Source organism: Panthera leo, chromosome D3, assembly GCF_018350215.1.
Source record: "Panthera leo isolate Ple1 chromosome D3, P.leo_Ple1_pat1.1, whole genome shotgun sequence".
Classification (NCBI taxonomy): Eukaryota; Metazoa; Chordata; class Mammalia; order Carnivora; family Felidae; genus Panthera; species Panthera leo.
This window is the reverse complement of record NC_056690.1, coordinates 33,240,086-33,261,125: the sequence shown is the minus strand read 5'-3', so window position 1 is coordinate 33,261,125 and position 21,040 is coordinate 33,240,086. Positions and strand designations below refer to the sequence as shown.

At 43.5% G+C, this 21,040-nt stretch overlaps 1 protein-coding gene across 7 annotated transcripts in view; it reads left to right on the top strand.

Annotated features, from left to right (window-relative positions):
- The window catches only part of LOC122203049 (piezo-type mechanosensitive ion channel component 2), a 468,341-nt gene extending 447,631 nt beyond the window's left edge, over nt 1-20,710 (top strand). For 4 of the 7 annotated variants that reach the window (XM_042909601.1, XM_042909598.1, XM_042909599.1 and 1 more), the window contains 9 exons: nt 3,848-4,006; nt 5,727-5,874; nt 10,890-11,078; nt 11,398-11,490; nt 13,061-13,233; nt 15,080-15,208; nt 16,413-16,492; nt 18,680-18,863; nt 19,962-20,710. In XM_042909601.1, the coding sequence (XP_042765535.1) occupies nt 3,848-4,006; nt 5,727-5,874; nt 10,890-11,078; nt 11,398-11,490; nt 13,061-13,233; nt 15,080-15,208; nt 16,413-16,492; nt 18,680-18,863; nt 19,962-20,214 (1,408 nt within the window). In that variant the 3' untranslated portion in view covers nt 20,215-20,710. Of the gene's footprint in view, nt 1-3,847; nt 4,007-5,726; nt 5,875-5,922; nt 6,270-10,889; nt 11,079-11,397; nt 11,491-13,060; nt 13,234-15,079; nt 15,209-16,412; nt 16,493-18,679; nt 18,864-19,961 lie in introns of those variants that run through there. The other 3 variants (XM_042909600.1, XM_042909602.1, XM_042909603.1) reach the window with 3 other exon arrangements.
- The last annotated feature ends 330 nt before the right edge of the window (nt 20,711-21,040 follow it).

Here is a 21,040-nt window from a genome sequence, read left to right as displayed (position 1 = left end):
CCAGAACAGAGTTCCAGAGCATGGATGTTGCCGTGTCCTGATAGAAAAGTTCATAGAGACTGGTGTTTCCAGAAATAGGGCAATGGAGAAGCCATGGAGAATCCTTCAGCAGGATCAAATTACCAAATAGTTGGGTTATTCCTGCTGGTATGAGTTTCCAATTGATGCTGTAACAAATTGCCACAAACTTAGGGCTTAAAACAGAATGAATTTATCATCTTATGCTGGACTAAAATCAAGGGGTAGGCAGGGCTGCATTCCTTTCTAAAGGCTCTAGGGGAGAATCCCTTTCCTCACCTTTTCTAGCTTCTTGAGGTGCTAGCCTTCCTTGGCTCATGGCCCGGCCTCAGTCTTCAAAGCCAACATCAGTGAGTGGAGTCCTCTTCTCATTACTTCACTCTTTCCCTTCCTCCACCATCATGGTTCCCTCTGACCGCAGCTGAGAAAGATTTCTTCCATTAAGAGCTCATTGATTAGATTCAGCCCACCTGGATAACCTAGGGATCTCCCTACTTCAAGGTCCTTAATCTAATCTCAACTATAAAGCCTTCATTTTCTTTGAAAGTTAACAGGGGCACCTGGGTGGCTCAGTTGGTTAAGTGTCCTACTTCAGCTCAGGTCATCATCTCACAGTTGGTGAGCTTGAGCCCCACATCGGGCTCTGTGCTGACAGCTCAGAGCCTGGAGCCTGCCTCAGATTCTGTGTCTCCTTGTCTCTCTGCCCCTCCCCTACTCATGTTCTGTCTCTCAAAAATGAATCAATGTTAAATAAACAAATTTTTTTTTAAAAAAATGAAAGGTAGTATATTCACAGGTTCTGGGGATTAAGCAACAATACCTTGCAAACCGAATAGAGCTGGAATGTTTGTTATAATACCTGAATTAATGAAAACTTCAACTCGGTTTCTCATTTATTGAGTACCTGCTATTTCCAGGGCAGTAGACCAGGTGAAAAGGGGCATAACACTAACGTGAATAAAGCAGAGACCTATCCCCATCTGGGAAGGACCACATGACGGGATTCCAGAGATTGAGGCACTATGATAAATACTAACACTATGCCCATAGCTGCACACCTAAGACTAATATAATGTTATATTATATTAGTATAATTAGTATAATTATATTATATATATTATGTAATGTTATATATAAAATCTCCTATGCCCTTTGTAGACAGAGGCTTATCCCTCACCTCTAGCTTCTGGTACATCCATTTTCTGTCCCTACAATTTTGCCTTTCTCAGAATGTCATTTAAATGGATCACACATCCTATGGCTTCTAAGGCTGGCTTTTTTCACTTGGCATAATATATTTGACATTCATCCATGTTGTTGCATGTATCAGTACTTAATTATTTTTTGTTGGTCAGTAGTATTCTATCATGTAAATGTACCAAAGAGTGTTTAAATATACAAAAGTTGAAGGACATTGGGGTTGTTTATAGTTCTTTGGCAATTACAAATAAAGCTGCTATAAATATTACCAAAAAGAAAAAAAAATGGCCACAGAGATCATTTCTGTCTCATTGGATCTCACTTTTGAGCCTCACCTAATGGTCATTCCTAGTGCAATGGATTACCCTATCTTTATTTTTGGACATTTGATTCAAGATATATTAGGACTGGTGAGCCTTGAGTCTACATTGTCAGCATGTCAGTGACAATATAATTTCATGTCATTTCAAGCCATGCTGCCATCACTTGTTAACATCCCAGATTCATTTTTCCTCCTCCAGATATTGTTGCTAAAAATTTTACTCATTACTGTGCAAAAGAAAGCAGTCATTAATAGTTATGTTATCTAAATCCTTTTCAAAACAGGAAAAGAATAAGAGAAGGAACAGATTAGGAGTTGAAACTATACAGAAAAAAAAAATTATGGCTACCAGTTATAATATTCAGCATCAGGAAGCTCCAATATTTTAAATAATTCATCTGATAAGTGATTTTTTCTGTGTGTGGGCACGTGATTTATTTAGTCCACAAACTTTCAGTGGTTGCCTATAGTCTACAAAGTGCTGTGTGGCTGGTGCCATGGGGGACAGATTGGTGAGTAAGGCATAACTCCAGCTGCTAGTAATAAAGCATGGAGAGACCACCAAAAGAAAAAGTCCTTCACTGTGGGACAACCTTAATGTTCCTATTAGATTTAACAGGATTACTTACTGATTAACTTATTCCAAGTTGATTCACTTTAAGGTTGAAGGAAGGGAAATGCTCATTTATTTTTTCAAGTTTTTATTTAAATTCCAGTTAGTTAACATAACATACAGTGTAATATTAGTTTCAAATGTATGATTTGGTGATTTTGAAATTTACATACAACACCCGGTACTCATCACAACATGGGTTGGTCCTTTTATAAGGGATGGAAGACAACACAGTTTTATAACCTTTTTTTTTTTTTAATGTTTATTTATTTTTAAGAGAGACAGAGACAGGATGAGAGTGGGTTAGAGGCAGAGAGAGAGGGAGACACAGAATCCGAAGCAGGCTCCAGGCTCTGAGCTGTCAGCACAGAGCCCGATGTGGGGCTTGAACTCACAAGCTGTGAGATCATGACCAAAGCCGAAGTCGGACGCTCAACCAACTCAACCACCTAGGCGCCCCACAGTTTTGTAATTTTGATTATAATTTTGATAGATAACAATTTTTCCTCATGCAGTTTTCATATAAATTATTTGTAAAATCCAAGGACATTTCCCTGGAAAGCTGAAAGAATGTTCTTTCTTACTATTACACCAATAGAGACAGTCCCTAGAAAGGGAAAGGGAAGGAATAGTTGATATTGGCTCTCTGTAAAGTTCTGATATGTTTATTAATAACTTGTCAAGTGCTAGATCATGGTCAAGTGTATTTAACACATTAGGACCTGAAATACCAAAGCTGGTTTCTCTACAGGGGAAGACACTTCTAAGAACTACTTTTAAGATTTCCAGTTGTTGAGATCCACGTAGAGGTCCCTAGGTCTCTGAGATACATAGGCCAGTGCATCCCCAGCTGGTTCTTAGATCTGGTCAACTAAATAGTATTTTCAGTTTAAAAAAAAAATAACACTTCTTCTTCTAATGTCAGAATTAAAAGTTAAGACGACGAATCTGAAACATAAAGAGGAATAAAGAGGAAGCTTTAAGTGTTGCTCTTAACTTTAAACCCAGGGAAGATGGTACAGAAGTCTTGGCAAAAGGGACTAGCATTTCCACTGCTGAAGATGTCATTGGAGAAAAGAATGTTAGATCATGGAATCATAGATTTTCAGAGCTAGGGAAAGTCTTCAAATGAAGACAGATGTCTTGAGCATGATGGCTTGAGGAACAAACGCAATAGGTTATAAACGCAACTGGAACCAAGGGTGTTGAAACTTTGTTAATCCACGACATGCCTTTATAGATGGATAGCAAAAATGGGGGGGATTCATTCCTCAGGATACCTCCTCCTACACCTTCCAAATGACAGGTCCTTTGAAGTAAAAAAAAAAAAATACATCTTTTTGATGAACTTTAATTTGGATCACGGTAGCAGCATCTTTCACATTGTGAGAAAATGTTCATTAGTAAATTCGCTTAAAAAGAAATTAGTTTATTCATGGCCTAAACAACTGAATTATGCACTAACACATTGGAGGCACCATTCGTAGAATTTTTTTTAATTATTAGACTTTCTTACCCTACTGTTTGCCTTCGAAGTGATCTACTACTAGGTGCAGAGAATTCCTTACAATTGACTGAACTGGCTCTACCTGCCAGAGGGGCAATTCGACTTTTTTTTTTTTGAATCCTAAACTGGTATGCTCTTATACCAGAAGAATATTCCATTATTTCACTTTTATGTTTTTGCGCTTTAGGAAATTCAGCCAGAACCTGGTCGCTCAGCTTTGGTACTTTGTGAAATGTGTTTACTTTGGGTTGTCTGCCTACCAAATCCGTTGCGGCTACCCAACGCGAGTCCTTGGAAACTTCCTCACCAAGAGCTACAATTATGTCAACCTCTTCTTGTTTCAAGGGTAAGGAAGGACACTCTGTGTTGTCACAGTCACTCACAGAGGGGAGGCTGGCAATAGAAAGGCACTTGTTTCCTTGGGAAGAAACAGGAAGGTGAAAAAAGGCTGATGTGGCAATTTAGATCATCACAGAACTCTTACGACTTTTGGCAAAAGACAGATACGCCTCTTGAAATAGCCTTTCTAGGTGTAGTTGCCACACACCTGGTCAGCATAGTGTTCTAGAATTAGCCACATGGGTTAATTTTCTATTACTGGATCCTGCATAATTACTGTGCTAACATTTCAGGATGAAAACCAGGGATACACGATCCTTAGGTATTAATGTATTTCTGAGCACAATGGAACAGAAATTCGGCATTTGTACTATTTGAAGATCCCCTTGGAATTTTGTGTATACAATGAGTTCCTCCGTTGAAGAGGGCCATTTATTCCACCTAACGTCAACCTGAATGCCACATGACTTGCTTGTCCCTGGTAGTAAGTTAGCTACTAGACAAGGCCTATCGGCTCTTCCGTGTAAGAATTTCATTGGTAGTATCTCCTCTCTGTTCCAATGAAGATCATACCACAGCCCGGAAGGTGAGGCTGCTCATGGCACCGCTGGCTCCTTGGTTGTACCAGACCTGGAAACAGGTGACTTAGTCACAGAAGAGGTGTTGAGTGTGCTCGGTCAGTCACTTAGGTGTTCTCTGTGTATGGCCTGATATTTCTTCAATGGGCTGGATTAGTGTTCACTTGGCAGAGCTGAGTGGCCTAGGGGAGAATTTCCGAGTATAACCCAAGCTGCTCTGAAGAGCCTAAGGTGAACCTAGGTCTCCAGCTGGGAGAAGCTCTGTGTTAGTCAAGAAACAGGGAATAGTTCCTAGGCCAGAGAGGAGCCCACGCCAACCCATTCCCAAATATGAGAACGTAAGGCCAGAATCTTATTAACCTGAGGCAGCTACTCAGTCCACCATCTACTAAGTCTACTGTGTGCCCCCAACCCCATGTCCTGCTCCCTCTGACCTCTCTCATCTCCCCTCAGCTTTCACGTATCAGGTGTACAACTTTTCCTAGCTCATTCAACAACAAAACCCCAGTACTCAATAATCCCGTGACCAACAGATTCTCATAACATAAACACATACACGTTTTAAAATGTAAAATGATGGGTCTTTTTGCAGAAGATATTACCTTAAATGTAGAAAGTCCTAAAGAATCAACCTAAACACGGTTGTAAGTAATCAATGAATTCATCGTAAAGTTGCAGGACATAAAACCAACATGCAGAAATCAATGGTGTTTCCATACGCTAAAAACAAAACATCAGAAAAAAAAAATAAAGAAAACTATCCCATTCATAATAGCACCAAAAACAATGAAATACTTGGAAATAAATTTAACCGAAGAAATGAAAAGATCTGGGCAATGAGAACCACAAGACTTTGATGAGAGACATGGGAGAGGACACCTTCAAACTTATTTAAAAGGCAATCCTAATTTGTTAAGACCATCAGCAAAAAGAAAAAATAGAAAAAAGAATGGAAAATACTAATTCATACATTGACTTAAGATGAGAAGCAGTTGTATTCCAAGTTAATTTTACCATAAGGGTCACCTTGAGAATTTTTCCCAAGTCATAGGGGCTAAAACGATAAGGAACTACATGAGCTCCCGGGGTTGGGAGGATGACGGGGGCCACCCCACAACTGCCTCTCTAGCAAGATGTGGTTTCTGGCAGGTTCCGCCTCGTTCCCTTTCTGACTGAGCTGAGGGCTGTGATGGACTGGGTGTGGACAGACACGACCTTGAGCCTCTCCAGCTGGATCTGTGTGGAGGACATCTACGCTCACATATTCATCCTGAAGTGTTGGCGGGAGTCTGAAAAAGTAAGCCAATAAAAATGCCTTACCCCTTTTCGTTTCCCTTCCATCCAGGCCGGGTATAAGATTCATGTGAATCTCTGCAAGCTTTGTGGCCAAATACATGGAGGCAGGGGGCAAAGATGGTGAGGACCTGTGACTGTCCCATTGGTTTCCACCCCAGTGGACTTGGGAATTTTGGACTCACTGCTGCCTTAGTCAGCAATGGCATCCAGATGTGTTCTTCTTCGGCCAGCCTATATTGTAGTTATTTTTAAAAGAAGAAATGATATATTGCTCTGTGACCCCATAATTCTTAAATGGCTCATTTGGGAGCAGAAGGGAATGTGGTAGGATGGAGAAAAGTGGGGTCAGGTGGCTTGGACTCAGGCTCACCCTCTGATTCACTCTTTGATGAGCGACGGGACAATATAACTTCCTTGTGCAAAGGAAATCGAAGTGCAAATATTTGCTTATTCTGTTAAGTTGAATATTAAAGTTTGAATACGGTTACAATTACTGTTATTTATTGGATTTTTTGCAAAAGCTTAACGTCAGAAACAGGAGTCATAACAGCAGTGGAAATGCTCAACAAGCATTGGCTGAGGTGGTAGAAAGTATCCCTTTTTTTTCTCTCTTCTTGATAATACCCTCCTTGAAAAAGTTCCCTCCAGTGTATATAATTTCTAGTATGTTCTGCTGCTGCTTCTTGGAGTTCCAGTTTCATAATCACGGGTCCCACTGACCTGCGGCTCCTGTATTTGTGGGGTTTGTGAGAGTAAAGGAGACAGGGCTGGCAGTAAACTTAAAATCTGCTAGCTTGTCCTCATTTGTAAGGAGCAGAGAAGCTGATAAAATGACAGAATATGGCAGATATTCTACCAAAGGGACTCTGAAGGTAACAGTCATGGCGATAAAGCATCCAGAAATCGTGACCAATGAAGAAAAGCGGGAAGAACCAAGCATTGTTCTGTCGGAAGTAGAAAAACAAATGGAAGGAAGCAAAGATAATAGCTGCTCTTAACTACTTGAAATAGTGGGAAATAGGGGGAAAGTTTGAATTTGTCTGGAAGATGCAAGATAACAGAGTTGAGACAGGTTGGCAAAAGCTCTAGTAAGCTTCAGTGGCATCTGAAGAACTTCCTAACAGTCGAAGCTACCCCATCACAGACTGGCTGCCTCAGGAGGTGGCCGCTGCCCAGAGGTGTCCACATACACACCGTCACACAGAGGAGAACTTACATCCCGAAACCTCTGTGCTGGGAAGCGTAGGTCCTAGATCTATTCATTCAGCAGTTTATCATATCAGTTGTCTATTGCTGCTTATCAAACTACATCAAACTTAGTGGTTTAAAAATAACCACCGTTTTGGGGGCACTTGGGTGGCTCAGTTGGTTGAGCCTCTGACTTCGGCTCAGGTCATGTGGGTTCAAGCCCCACATTGGGCTCCCTGCTGTCAGCACAGAGCCCACTTCAGGTCCTCTGTCCCCTGCTCTCTCTGCTCCTCCCCTGCTCATGCTCTGTCTCTCAAAATAAATAAACTTTAAAAAATCACAACCATTTTCTTTGCTCACAATTCTGCGAGTCGGCAGTTTGGGCTGCATGTCGCTGGACAGACTTGCCCAGGGTCATCCTGTGGCTGCTGTTCCAGAGGGAGCAGGCACAGGCCAGAGAAAGGCCCGAGAGAGAAGCGGTTCAAGAGACAGGCAAGTGGAGAGGGTAATTTCGGAATAGAGAGGATCTGAACCTCTGTAGATGGCAAGGAAAAGAACAGTAGAAAAAAAGAAAAAGAGAAATTCTTAGCATCGAAGCCAAAGGATAAAGGTCTGGGTGGGGGCCTCGGGAAGCGTGGGACCAGAGACGTGGGTGAATAAGTTAGTAGTGGCAAAGAGGAGTGGCCATCCTACGGGAAGCTGGGGAAAGATGTGGTGAGCCGACTGCACACCACATAGCCTGGCTTCCGCATGAAGTTGACAGCAGGAGGGAAGGACGGCATCCTAAAACCCAGAGCCTGTCCACTGAGCACTGGAAACCGTGAGATACTACTTCCTCTGGATGAATGGGAGGGGAGTCCTCAGGTGGGGGTTTCTGAATCAGAGCTCGCGTTACTGTCCCACATCGACACAGGGCCACCTTTCATGGGAGCAGCTGTGTCTGCCCCATTTGTTAGCTCTTACCAGCTTTTCACTGCCTTTGAGCCAACAGGTGACAACCATCTTTTTTTTTTTCAAGTTTTTTTTTTAATGTTTATTCATTTTTGAGAGAGAGAAAGGGGCAGAGCGTGAGCGGGGGAGGGGCAGAGAGAGAGAGAGGGAGACACAGAATCTGAAGCAGGCTCCAGGCTCCGAGCTGTCAGCACAGAGCCCGACGCAGGGCTCGAACCCACAAACCGTGAGATCGTGACCTGAGCTGAAGTCAGATGCTTAACTGACTGAGCCACCCAGGCGCCCCGACAACCTTCTTAATAATACTCTAGTGAGGAAGTCACAGCCATTGCCCGTCATCCTTGTGAAGGACAGGGTTTGCTGTGCCCTAGAACACAAAGCATTCCTCCCCACAAAGTGTTTACGATTATTGTTGTCATTTTATCTTCAAGAAATAAAAAGCCTCATTTCAGTGTATCACCTTTGGTGATACATGCATCACCTCTACTTAAATATACACTTCTATCTTATGCTTAGTCGCTGGCTATTTCAGAATAAGAGCCTTTTAAATCACACATAGTACAATTTGCTAAGAAACTTAGGTGTGTGGGAGGTCAGTGTCAGGGGAGTCCAAGCGAATCTGGCACATGTTTTTACTCCGTCCCATCAGAGACAGAAACGTTACCAGTGACCGTCTCTTGTCCAGTATAAAGCAGAAGAGTAAGCTGCTTTTAAAAGTAAATTTTCATGGGGCACCTGGGTGGCTCATTCGGTTAAGTGTCCGACTTCGGCTCAGGTCATGATCTGGCGGTTTGTGAGTTCGGGCCCCGTGTCGGGCTCTGTGCCCACGGCTCGGAGCCTGCAGCCTGCTTCAAATTCTGTGTCTCCCTCTCTCTCTTCCCCTCCCCTGCTCTTACTCTGTCTCTCAAAAGTAAATAAATGTTAAAAGAAAAAATTTAAGTAACTTTTCTTGGGGATTCTTCCAAGTCGAATGTGCTGTGCTCCAGGGCCTTTATGAACACACTTTATGAAGCCAGAACAATTTCCTAAAAGGCAGAGTGTTGGCACAGGAGCACACACAAATGCAGGCCACTGGGTCCCAGTCCTCGTTTCCAATGATTTCCAGGCAGCCACGTCCCAAAACACTTTAGGAAGCTGATTGGAAATGTAGCCTGGAAGGTTATGCAAACTGGGAGACCCAGAAGAGCATTGACTTACCCAGGAAAGGGGTGACAGGCAGTGCAGGACAGGAAGGGGACGGTCCCTTTGAAAGGTGAAGGGGGAAGTAGCCTCAGAGTTAGAGAGAGGTCCAAAGGTCCTGGCCGTGTCCTGCCCCGGGGCTGAGCAGGAGAAGGGGGAGAACGGAGGGGGAGGTTCTGGGGATTTTAGCAGTGAGCCTCAAAGGGTGGCCTCCAGGAGAGGAACCGATATGGCACCACTACAGTCAGAAGAGACCCAGGCTGTTCTTAGCAGAGAAAAGTCTTGAACCAACAAAACACTTCGCCACCTTATGCCTGAGCGCTCCTGCGTGAGGATGAGAGGCCGCTTGTCTAAACTTGCCTCCCGGAGAAAAAGATGAAAAAGCAAGCCTGTGTGTGTGTGAATATATATCTGAAATTCTCCAATACTGCAGTTTTTCTTTCGCAATAGAAAATTGTAATCAGTGGCCTCGAATTCCAGCGCAAAGATACCGAAATACAGTGCTGGATCTGAACATCATGCCCTAACTCGGAGCACAGCCACTGAGAGGCACTATCTCCTGAGCACAGAATCCATAATGCTGCCCATACTGGCTCCTGTGCCCCCCCCGTCCAGCCCCCCGTCCAGCCCCCGCCCTATACTTCCAGGCCTGACTTCAGCAATCACGGACGGCCAGGGCCCATAGAGCCATTGTAGCAGTGCTGGCTCCCAGACCTCTGTCCTTGTTTGTCGCTTGTCACATGAGCTCAGCGCCTGCAGGCAGAATGTGGATGAGTTTTCCTTACCTCACCTCTAGTGAAATGAATGGCTGCCTCCTGAGGGATTGTGCCCCCCAGGATAAATCTCACAGCCAGGCTGGGGAGTGGGGGTAACCCCCATATTGTGTGTGCAGCCCAGCTTCAGGGGGTGACCCTGGAAGGCAAAAAGGTCACGGAGAAGCAACATTTAAGCCAGGATTACACGTGCATATCTGAAGCCCTTTTGATTCCGGACAGCAAAGCTGGCTCCTTGTGCCTTGCTTAGGAGCAGTGCTTGGTGGGTCCCTAACAAAGCTGATGGAAGTGATCCCATCCCTACCAAACGCACTGCTTTTGTAGGAGAGAGCAGGTCCCTCACGTGACGCACACTTCTGCCACCACCCCCAGTTCCTGCTGTTCAGCACAGCCCCCGCTGAGGACCCGCGTGGAGTCCTGGCGGCCGAGAGAGAGGGCTCTTCTGATCGTATAGATCTTATTGCAGGGCTTGAACCACACTGCCTTCTGACAACGTGTGTCATGAATGAAGTGAGAAACTTTTTTCCACCCACCAAGAGCAGGTGGTTGATAGGCACAGCTTTGGAATATTCAGGAATTTGCAGTAAAATGTCTTTCTCCCACATGATCCCTTGAAAGCAGAGGCTTTGTTCAGCAGTATTTGATCCATCAGTCTATAGGTTCATCACCAGCCAAAACCAACACAGTTTTAAGGAGAAAGTCCCTCGGGTCCATTGGTCCCTCGTGGCACCACCGTGGGGACGTGTTGGGTGCTCATTAGAGCTTCACATCACTACTTAATTTCATAGAGTGACCTGAGCGAACTGAGCAGAATCAGGATTCAGTCGGGTCCCACGGCAAGAGCGCGCACCCCTCCTCCCCGACCCAGACCCCGCCTGCTTCTCGGGGCCAGAAGCCTGAGCCCGGTGTGACCCCTCTGTTGCAGAGATACCCGCAGCCCCGGGGGCAGAAGAAGAAGAAAGTGGTGAAGTATGGCATGGGAGGCATGATCATCGTTCTGCTCATCTGCATTGTCTGGTTTCCCCTTCTCTTCATGTCCTTGATCAAATCTGTGGCGGGGGTCATCAACCAGCCCCTGGACGTCTCGGTCACAATCACCCTGGGAGGGTACCAGGTAACCGCTGTGCACCTCCCCCAGGGCTGCCTTTCCCAATAAACAGCCACAGGATGTGGAGTTAGCTTTGGTGCTCCACATTCCTCCCTACATTTCGGCTGGTCAGCAAATACGTGATGTATGAGATAAGTAAAGCACCGAAGACAGTGAAAGAATCGTTTTGTTCTGGTTGGGTAATCACTTCAAAAAGAGATCTCTGAGGCCAGCTGCCCTCGGGTGCCCGGGGGGGCGATAACGCGGCGGAAGTATTGTTCTTTTAACCCAGGACGCAGAGACGGGCCTTGGAGGGCTAACGGCACCTTGTTTCTTTGTTTTCCAGCCTATTTTCACAATGAGTGCACAGCAAAGCCAGTTGAAAGTTATGGATCAGCCCAAGTTTAATAAATTTATGAAAGCTTTTTCTAGGGACACTGTAAGTAAATGCATGTAGTAGATCTCTGTGAAGACCTTTCTAGACGAAAGGTGAGCTTACTGCTTGTCATTTTGTTCACTCCTCTGTCGTGGCCTGTGGTGGTGGCAGGGACTTGTCAGGGGTTACCAGGGGTTCGCAGCGCATTTCTGGCCACTGGCCCCTTCGATACTCTGAGCCATTATGTCCGTATCGTTGGATATGTGTTAATAAACATAATTGTAATTCAGGACATTTTAATGTAAGCTTAACAGATGTAGGTCCTCTTTCATATTTTTAATTTTTTTTTTTAATCGTAGTAGATACTGACCCCTTTGATGGGTAGGTCTAATCTGAGAATCTATATTAAGGGAGTCATTCAAAACGTTGGAAAAGCTCTATGAAGGCCCTTGCTTGTGCTGGCATTCTCTGCATTAGTAAAAGCTGGAAGCCACTGAGGGCTTCATAACTAGGGACCGGTTAAATAAGTTATGGCAAATGTATCAAGTGAATTTGATAGGCACTGGCTTCCCTAGGGCGGTCGGCGTGGGAGAAGGGGACCACCGCTTTGCATTTTATTTACGTGCTATGTCGTCTGAATATTTTCCGAGCAGCGTCTTTCATAATACAAAATAGTCATTGCAGAGACTCTGCATGGCGTGAACATTTCTCAAGATAAAACCTAAGTGAAAAAGGACACACATTCCTATTTTTTAAATTAAAACAAATGAAATCTACATGTCCTACCATATATCACAGCGGTGATGCCCTGGTGGTAAAGTTGTGGCTCATGTATTCTCTTCCTTATCTTACAAACTTTTAATCACATGATAAATCGAGCTTTCAGAATTAAAATTTGCTTTACAAATAATACTTTGTATTTAAAGAAAATGATTAGGCACACAGATGCTTATCTCCTTTATAAAATTATCAGCCTCTAATGCACACTGCCAAAACTAATCTTGAGGGATGTGCAGCTGTGAGACGGGACCAGGATATTGTGGGTGAATTAAATTTGACTGGGTGGTGAGAGGGAACACCCCAATAGTTGATACATTTCCTTCTTAATGGGGAGGAAAATGACACCAAGTCATTTGTCTTTTCTTTATTGATGAGTTGGGATGATCCCATAGCTGTATTGGTGCGGCAACATCACCAAGATTGCTCCACGGCACTCGGGCTGCCCATCCCTGTGGGGAGGGGAACAGAATAGTGCGATAGAGCATGAAGACCGTGCACTGTAAAAATTGCCCTTCCTTACTAAGAATTCCCCTTCATGTAGCCAGTTACAAAGAAGAGTAATCACTGTATTTGTACATCACCACAGGGGGCACATGGGTGGCTCAGTCGGTTGGGCCTCTGACTTCGGCTCAGGTTATGATCTCAAAGTTGGTGGGTTCGAGCCCCACGTCGGGCTCTGTGCTGACAGCTCGGAGCCTGGAGCCTGCTTCAGATTCTGTCTTCCTCTCTCTCTGCCCCTCCCCTGCTCACGCTGTGTCTCTCTCTCAAAAATAAACAAACATTTTTTTTTTATTTTATTTGTACATCACCATATATATGATCTATTTATGCATGTGTATTTGTGCGCATACAGGGTGCTATGCAATTTCTGGAAAATTATGAAAAAGAAGACATAACTGTAGCAGAACTGGAAGGAAACTCAAATTCTTTGTGGACCATCAGCCCTCCCAGTAAGCAGAAAATGATAAGCGAACTCATGGACCCCAATAGTAGCTTCTCTGTTGTTTTTTCATGGAGTATTCAGAGGTAGTTACTGTATTTCCATGCATAATTTCCCCTTTCCCCCCAATCTAAACTCGGGGTGGGGGTGGGTGGATAGAAGTAAAGAAAAAGTCGATGGATGTGGTTTATAGCTGACATTACACTTTGGGAACATTCATTCGATGCTACAGCTAACATCTGCGTTTACTAAATAACAGTTTGCCTAGGAATCTCTGACAAAAATAAGAACTTCTTAGTTTTCCTTTTTTCTACTCCAGTTTTTAAAGAGAGGCTGGCAGTGAGTTTTGTGAATGAGAGAGAGAGAGAGGTAAAGCAAAAAGAAAAAGTGTCATGACTTATAAAATGAAATGGTCTGGATGATTGTAAGATTTCCCTGATCTAAGATTTGGTCTGAGCAATCAAGAATTGGCAGTCTCGGGAACCCGAATTCTCACTCGAATCCCTCCGACGTAGGGAGGTCCTGTCAGATCTTTTCTCTAAGCAGGAGATGTGAGAGCAGCCTGGGAGTCCCAAGATGGGGAGAGCTGAGAGAGATTCCTTCTCACCTAACCTGGACCCATGGCCAGCACGTGGCCACTACTGCACTTGTTGATCTGTGTTAAGTTTGTATTTAAATTCAGTTAGTTAACGCGCAGCGTAATATTAGCTTCAGCTGTACAGCATAGGGATTCTTCACTTCCATCCAACACCCGGTGCACCTCACAAGTGCCCTCCTTAATCCCCATCACCTATTTCACCCATGCCCCCACCCACCTCCCCTCTGGTAACCGTCGGTTTGTTCTCTGTGGTTAAGAGTCCCTTTCCCGGTTTGCCCCTCTCTTTTTTTCCCCTTTGCTCACTTGTTTTGTTTCTTAAATCCTGCACATGAGCGAAATCATACGGTATTTTTCTTTCTCTGACAGACTTATTTTGCTTAACATAATACTCTCTAGCTCCATCCGTGTCTGTGCAAATGACAAGATTTCATTCCTTTCCACCGCTGAGTAATATTCCACACACACACACACCCCCCCCCCACACATCTTCCTTATCCATTCATGAGCGTGTCTTAAGAAAAGTTCTTGCATTCAGAAGCCCAATGTGCTAGTGAAGCAATCGGGGAACCTCAACACAATACACTAGTTGGTTGGCTTAGTGTCTGTTTGTTTGTATTTGTCATAGTCTTGTGATCCAGGATTCTATGCCAGCAGTCAAGTGATAGGTTCATCGGGTTCATGGTTCCTGGCTTCTAGGATAAAATTAAGAAAGAATTATGATAGGTACAGAAGAAGGCTTCTCCAATCTAAAGTGAATTTACAAAGAAACAGTAAAGAAATATCTGAAAGGGGGCTGTTCAGAATTGAAAGAACTCTTTCTTTCATCTTATTTTCTCCTTTAGAACATCCCAAATTCCTCACATGAAATTCTGTACTGCCAAAATTCACTTTCTAGCCTTTTCTTTGAAGACCTACCAAAATAATAATAATAAATAATAACAACATTAAAGATCAACTCTTGATGGAACATTCTTTTAAAAGCATGGATTCTATTAGTCACCATGGAGACTAACCTCACTAGATTAATAAAAAAAAAGTGTTTCAGAAACTCATTATCAGAGCATCAAGACGGTTTCTCTTCTAGTCAACAGACTCTGCCCTCTCACCTGCCATCTGTTTTAAAGGTGTTTGTGGCCTCCCCGGGCTTTACTAACTTGGTTGTCTAAGAAGCTGGACGTAAAGGTGAGGTGGACAGAAAAGGTTGGGGGTGACAGTTGTGGATCCAAGGAAGACTTGGTGAGATTAATAAAATGAAGAGTCAAGTGAATTTTTGAACGTCTCTTCTAGACTTCCAAGTAGTCACTGACATTGAGCCTTTTTATTTCTCTTCACAGAAACATGAGTTTGGGTGCAAAGGCAGAAATTGCAACCGATAAGCTTTCTTTTCCTCTTAAAAATACCACACGAGAGCATATAGCTAAAATGATAGCCGGCAACAACACGGAAAGTTCAAGAACACCGGTGTAAGTGATTGCTCCTGTTAATTAGCTTTAATAGATGGATATATCTGGTACAAAATCTGCATCTGCAAACTCACGTATACCAGAAATGCAACTTTCTTCAGTAACTCAAGTGAATCTCTACTTGGAGGCCTCATTGTGTTACGTTAAGGCAGCTCTGTTTTCCTCCCCCGGTACTCTGTCCACCTAGCCCTGGGAGTACTGACCTTGTTCCTGGGCAGCAAACTTTGCTCTTATCTGACCATAATCACCAAAAGCCAGATTAAGCCCCTGGGATACCCCTCTTCTACTATTGCTCCTGGCCTGGGGTCATTGAATGGATGGGAGATGAGGGGAAGATAAGGGGTAAAAGGAAATTTGCGGGGGGGGGGGGGTGGGGGAGGCGGGAATATACATCTTAATATATTCTCCTGCCATGTAAGTACTCCACTTCAAAGAGATATAAGCTGTGATGTCTAGATTCTAAGCAGGAGGGGGAAAAAAATGCTATTGGTGCAAAACCACTAAATGAAGTATTCCAGACGTCCACCAGCCAATGCCTAGTTCTGACCTCCAGTCTGCCTTGGCCCCACTTTAATGCAGTGAATATAAGCCGCCATGATGCAGTCCTCAGACGTGCTTCCTACGACAGCCTTTGTTAATCACTAAAGTTGAAGGAACCTCAATGACTGTCAGTTCCTCCCCCATTATTTCATGAGAGAACAGGCAGGCCTAGAAAGACACAGCGACCTGCTCAGGTCACTTAGCTTGTCCTTGGCAGAGGGAGGGTTAGGTCCAGGCCACTAGTTCTCCCCTCAAGCCTCAGTCTTGTCCTAGATAGATTCATGCCGTCCACTTGATTATAGATATATCTAGAGAGAGAGAGAGTACAGACCTAGATCCTAGCAAGAAAACAGTCCCTTGCTTCAGAAACAGTCACAGACATGGAAAATCTCTGTAGCAGTTTTCAAGTCATAAACTGCTCATGTACAGAGTTTACTTGAGTATTCGAATAGAAACAGGTAAAAATTTTTTGGCTTCAGAGAATTCTAGTTATAACGGAACCCATAAATTGCGATGACATCACATTGTATACATATACAAAGATTCACCATTATCGTTTGATATGAGGTCAAAGTAGCAACAAAAAAATCAATTTTATGTGGGTAAAACAACTAAAACTTAATTACGCTTCCCCTCCTTTTTTTTTTTTTTTTTTAACATACAGGACTATAGAAAAGATCTACCCATATTACGTGAAAGCACCTAGTGATTCGAATTCAAAACCTATAAAGCAACTTTTGTCTGGTAAGGCTGAGAAGGAATTGTTTCAGAACTTTTTTTTAACCTTCTTTTATTCAACTTCTACAGTTTGCATTTTCAACCTTTCTTGAGCTTCTTTCCAGTTTTCTGTCTCTGTGAGACAGAGCTTATAGGAAGCATGAGACTCCCAGCTGCGTTCCACAGCCAGAAGGAATCAGTCAGTCACCAGAAGCCATATTCTTCATTGTTTTCATTGATATAGAACTTGATGGGCTTAAATCCACATTTAGTGCCTTAGTCTGTTTACTTGTTTCTATTAGCATCCATATCTTGGGCAGAAAATGGCCTCATGCAGTATTAAATATGAAGGCCCCACAATAAGAGCAATATAAAGGTAGCAGGAAATGTGCGTGATTCAGCCCAAGGGTCGTTAAGTAGCAACAGTAGTCTCTAGGGACTGTATTTACCCCAAATAACAGAGATGGTAGTAAGATGATGCTTTGGAATTCTTAAGCATTAATTATGAAGCATTGTTTGACTTCATCAGTTGCCTGGACCAGAACAGATGGGTATGGATGGTAAAAGTAGAAGGACAGTGCAGTATATATCCAAGTCACATTCATTCCTTTGCCAACATGGGTTGCTCATTGTCACCAGGCAGTATGCCAGGCACTGGAGACGAGGTTCTACATGGTTCATGTTTAGCTGGAAAGATGGGGATTGCGTAGGCAAACAGGTAGACGCCCCCATGGAGATCTCAAGAAGTAGAGGCAGCATAGAGGTTCCGAAGACAAGTGTGGGCGGGCCCCCACATCTCTATGCATTTCTTCCTCATGAGGTTCAGCCTGTGAAGTCCCCCTTCCCCACACCACAGGTCTTGGTGTTCTCAGGTCCTGCCAACACAACGACTTCTCTGATTAGCTTTACTGAGTTCTCTCTGATCTTTACCATAAGGCCTATTTAGCATACGTTGGTGGTTATCACCAGTTTACAAAGGGGGAACCAAGGCCCAGTGTGTGAATTACTCAGCAAAGGTTATACAACCAGTACGTGGACAAACTAGATCCAAACATGGGCCAGATGTCCCCCTTCAGAACTCTCTAGACTTCAGAACCAAGGTTCTTTTTCTTCCTGAGCATTCTCAGTGGTTCACATTCTTCTTGAGGAGGGGTTTCTTTATCTTTATGAGTCTCCTGCCTCACGCTCCATTCATCCATCCATCCATCCATCCATCCATCCAATAGACTTACATTGCCACACACTGTCCTAGATTCCTTTGATCTAGGAATTTAGCAGGAAATAATGCAGCCACGGCCCCCACCCTCACAGAGTTTATAGTCCACCACCATGATTCTCAGTGGAGGCCGTATTATCATTGGCAGTGGTGGTATTTTCTTAGAAAGGCCTACACAGAGAACTCCAAGCTTTCTGTTGGCCCTTTTACTGTTTTATATTCACCCTAAGCTCCAACACAAGCAATCATTAACCACACATCATGGGTTTTCAGAACTTTCCTGAGCTTCATGCCATCAGTCCTTCCGGAAATAACCTCCTCTCCCTCTCCATCTCCACTTTACTGATGTTCTCAGCAAAATTCAACTCAGAAGTCGTCTTATCTGGGAAGCCCTCGTGGATCCTACCAACCAGAATTATTCTCTCCTTGTCAGCACAGGTCTAATAGTGGTTGCCACGTGCCCATAAGTTGTGCTCATGTACATGGCCTGTTCCCATTGAGATATGGAATTGTGCTGTATTCAACTCTGTAACCCCTGATCACCTAACAGAGGGCCTTCCTCCCAGAAGACACTCAATAAATGCTAGTAATATGATTGGATTAGTCAAGTCAATAAAAAGTCAGTGATTTGGGTTTTTAAATGTCTAACTAGTTGCTTGGAATTATTAGCAAAGAAATATACTCACGTATATTAAGCACGTGTGATACTCACATATATACTCATGTATATATCACGTGGGTCTTCACTCTCTCCCTGTGATATGGCTGCCATGCTCACTTAGCAACAGTGAGCGTCCTCTTTAGTGACAAGAAGAAACCTTATGCACACCTGCGGCCCACTTTTCTTTCTCCACTCACACTGTTAACATGTGCCCTACTCATCCTGGCATCACACGCTACGGATAGTGGTAATCAGGTTCTGCCATCTGACAATTGTTTGCATGCATTGAATCTTAATATGCTTATGCTAACTTGGTTTCATTTTTCTCGTCTTGCAGAAAATAACTTCATGAATATCACCATCATTTTGTCCAGAGACAATACAACTAAATCTAACAGTGAGTGGTGGGTTCTCAACTTGACTGGAAACAGAATATACAATCAGCACGCTCAGGCCTTGGAACTGGTGGTCTTCAATGACAAAGTCAGCCCGCCCAGTCTGGGGTTCCTGGCTGGCTATGGGTAAGGACGCATTTCAGTTAGCAGTCACAAGAGCCTACTTCTGTGTCATATAAAGTTGACGGGAAGCTTTGTACCTTCCTAAAATTCTTGAACTTAACAGCTGCAGTGTTAAAATTCATAGATCATTGGCCCTTCAAGAACCAGAGTCCCAAAGAAGTCAAAATGCCTGGGGTGAATAACACCATTAAGGACAGAACTAGAAGTCTTATTTCTGGTTTCTTGACTCCACGTCTTCCTGTTACGTTTGATGTAATTCAATGTTTAAACTTAGAAATTGGTGTAGGGTTATCTCTTTTCCGTATAGATTGCCTTCTGACCTGAGCAGATGCTCAGTCAAGCATCGCAATTTTGGGCATGGTCCAATGTCCAAAATGGTCTGATGCTATCATTTCACCGTGTTCTGATGCTTACATTCTAAGACACATGCATCCCCTACAAGACATGAAAGTCTGTTAAGAAGTCAATGTCTATGCAGAATTATAGTATTAAAATAAATAGCTGGTGCAGAAAAGTATATATAGTACAATTGCATTTCTATCAAGTATATTATGTGGTTTCTTTATATAATATTTGCAGTAAAACCCCCTGAAGTTCATGCATGAGACTACTAGCATTGGTTGTTTCCAGAATTGAGATTTTTTTGAAACTTTTATTTTTCAAGTCTTACAGCACTATAATGTATAAAGTGTGTTTACACAAGGAATATGAATTACCTTTTTAAAAAAAATTTTTTTTAATGTTTGTTGTTTTTGAGAGAGAGAGAGAGAGAGAGCCAGAGAGCAAGCAGGGAAGGGGCAGAGAGAGAGAGATGGAAACACAGAATCGGAAGCAGGCTCCAGGCTCTGAGCTGTCAGCACAGAGCCCTATGCGGGGCTTGAACTCACAGACCGCGAGATCATGACCTGAGCTGAAGTTGGCTGCTTACCCAACTGAGCCACCCAGGTGCCCCTGAATTACCTTTTTAATAAACAGAGTAAATGTTTTCACCAAAGGGAAAAACTCTAGAGAAATTTTGTTATTTTTTTCTTTTAGACGTGTTCTATTAACTGTGTTTAACTAGTAGATACAATTTCTAGCTACCTTTTTTTTTCCCCCCAGTATCATGGGATTGTATGCTTCGGTTGTCCTTGTGATTGGGAAATTTGTCCGTGAATTCTTCAGTGGGATTTCTCACTCCATCATGTTTGAAGAGCTTCCAAATGTGGACCGAATTCTGAAGTTGTGCACAGATATTTTTTTAGTTCGAGAGACAGGGGAACTGGAACTCGAGGAAGATCTCTATGCTAAATTAATATTCCTGTACCGCTCACCAGAAACCATGATCAAATGGACTAGAGAAAAAACAAATTGATGCTTTACGACACAGACTGCAGATCAAATTAACATTTGAATTTTAAAAAAAGCACAATATCCTCATAAGAGCTAAGCATTTCTAGTTGGATGGAAATGGTTTCTCTTCTGACAGGTGGTCAAAAGGAGCTGACTTCCTTCTGCAGTCTAAGCTACCTTGTAAATGAAGGCGCTGTTGAAAATGTTATTTGTAATTCCATTTCTCCAAAATCAGGGCTATTTGTTTTATGATATAGTCAACAGTGTCTTGCATTCTGATTGACGATGCAAAGGAATCATTTATGGGTCTCCTCCCTCAGAGAAACAGGAGAGAAGAAGGGAAAAGGAAAGTTGCCCATGGTTTTCTGTGCGGAGCCCGCACACTTCCTGAAGAGACGCTCTAGTTCAGTAGGCCTCACCCTGTTGCCAACGGGGAAGCTGCTGTGGGGAGAACAGATGGGCCTCAGCACGCCCCGAAAATACGCAACAGCAATAGGAGGCTGAAACTCCTGAAGAGATTTCTGGGGCGGGGGGGGGGGGGGGGGGGGGGGGGAACAAGAGAGGGAGCCAAAGACCCATGAAGATACCAGTGGACGAACGAGCCTCATTCTAAGCAAAAAGTTAACATTAGTGACACTCTTACTGCCTTATCTTAACTGAAGACTAGTGTAAAAAAAAAAAAAAAAAAAAATCTTTCCATTAAACACCAGTGACTTCTCAGGAAAAAAGAAAAAAAAAAGCAGCAAAACAAAAATGGGGACACCGGTTTTGTCGAGGCCCAGCAAATGACTCGCTTCCGTGGTGGCTGTTATGCTTCAGAGTTCTGCTCCTCCTCAGACACAGGCTCC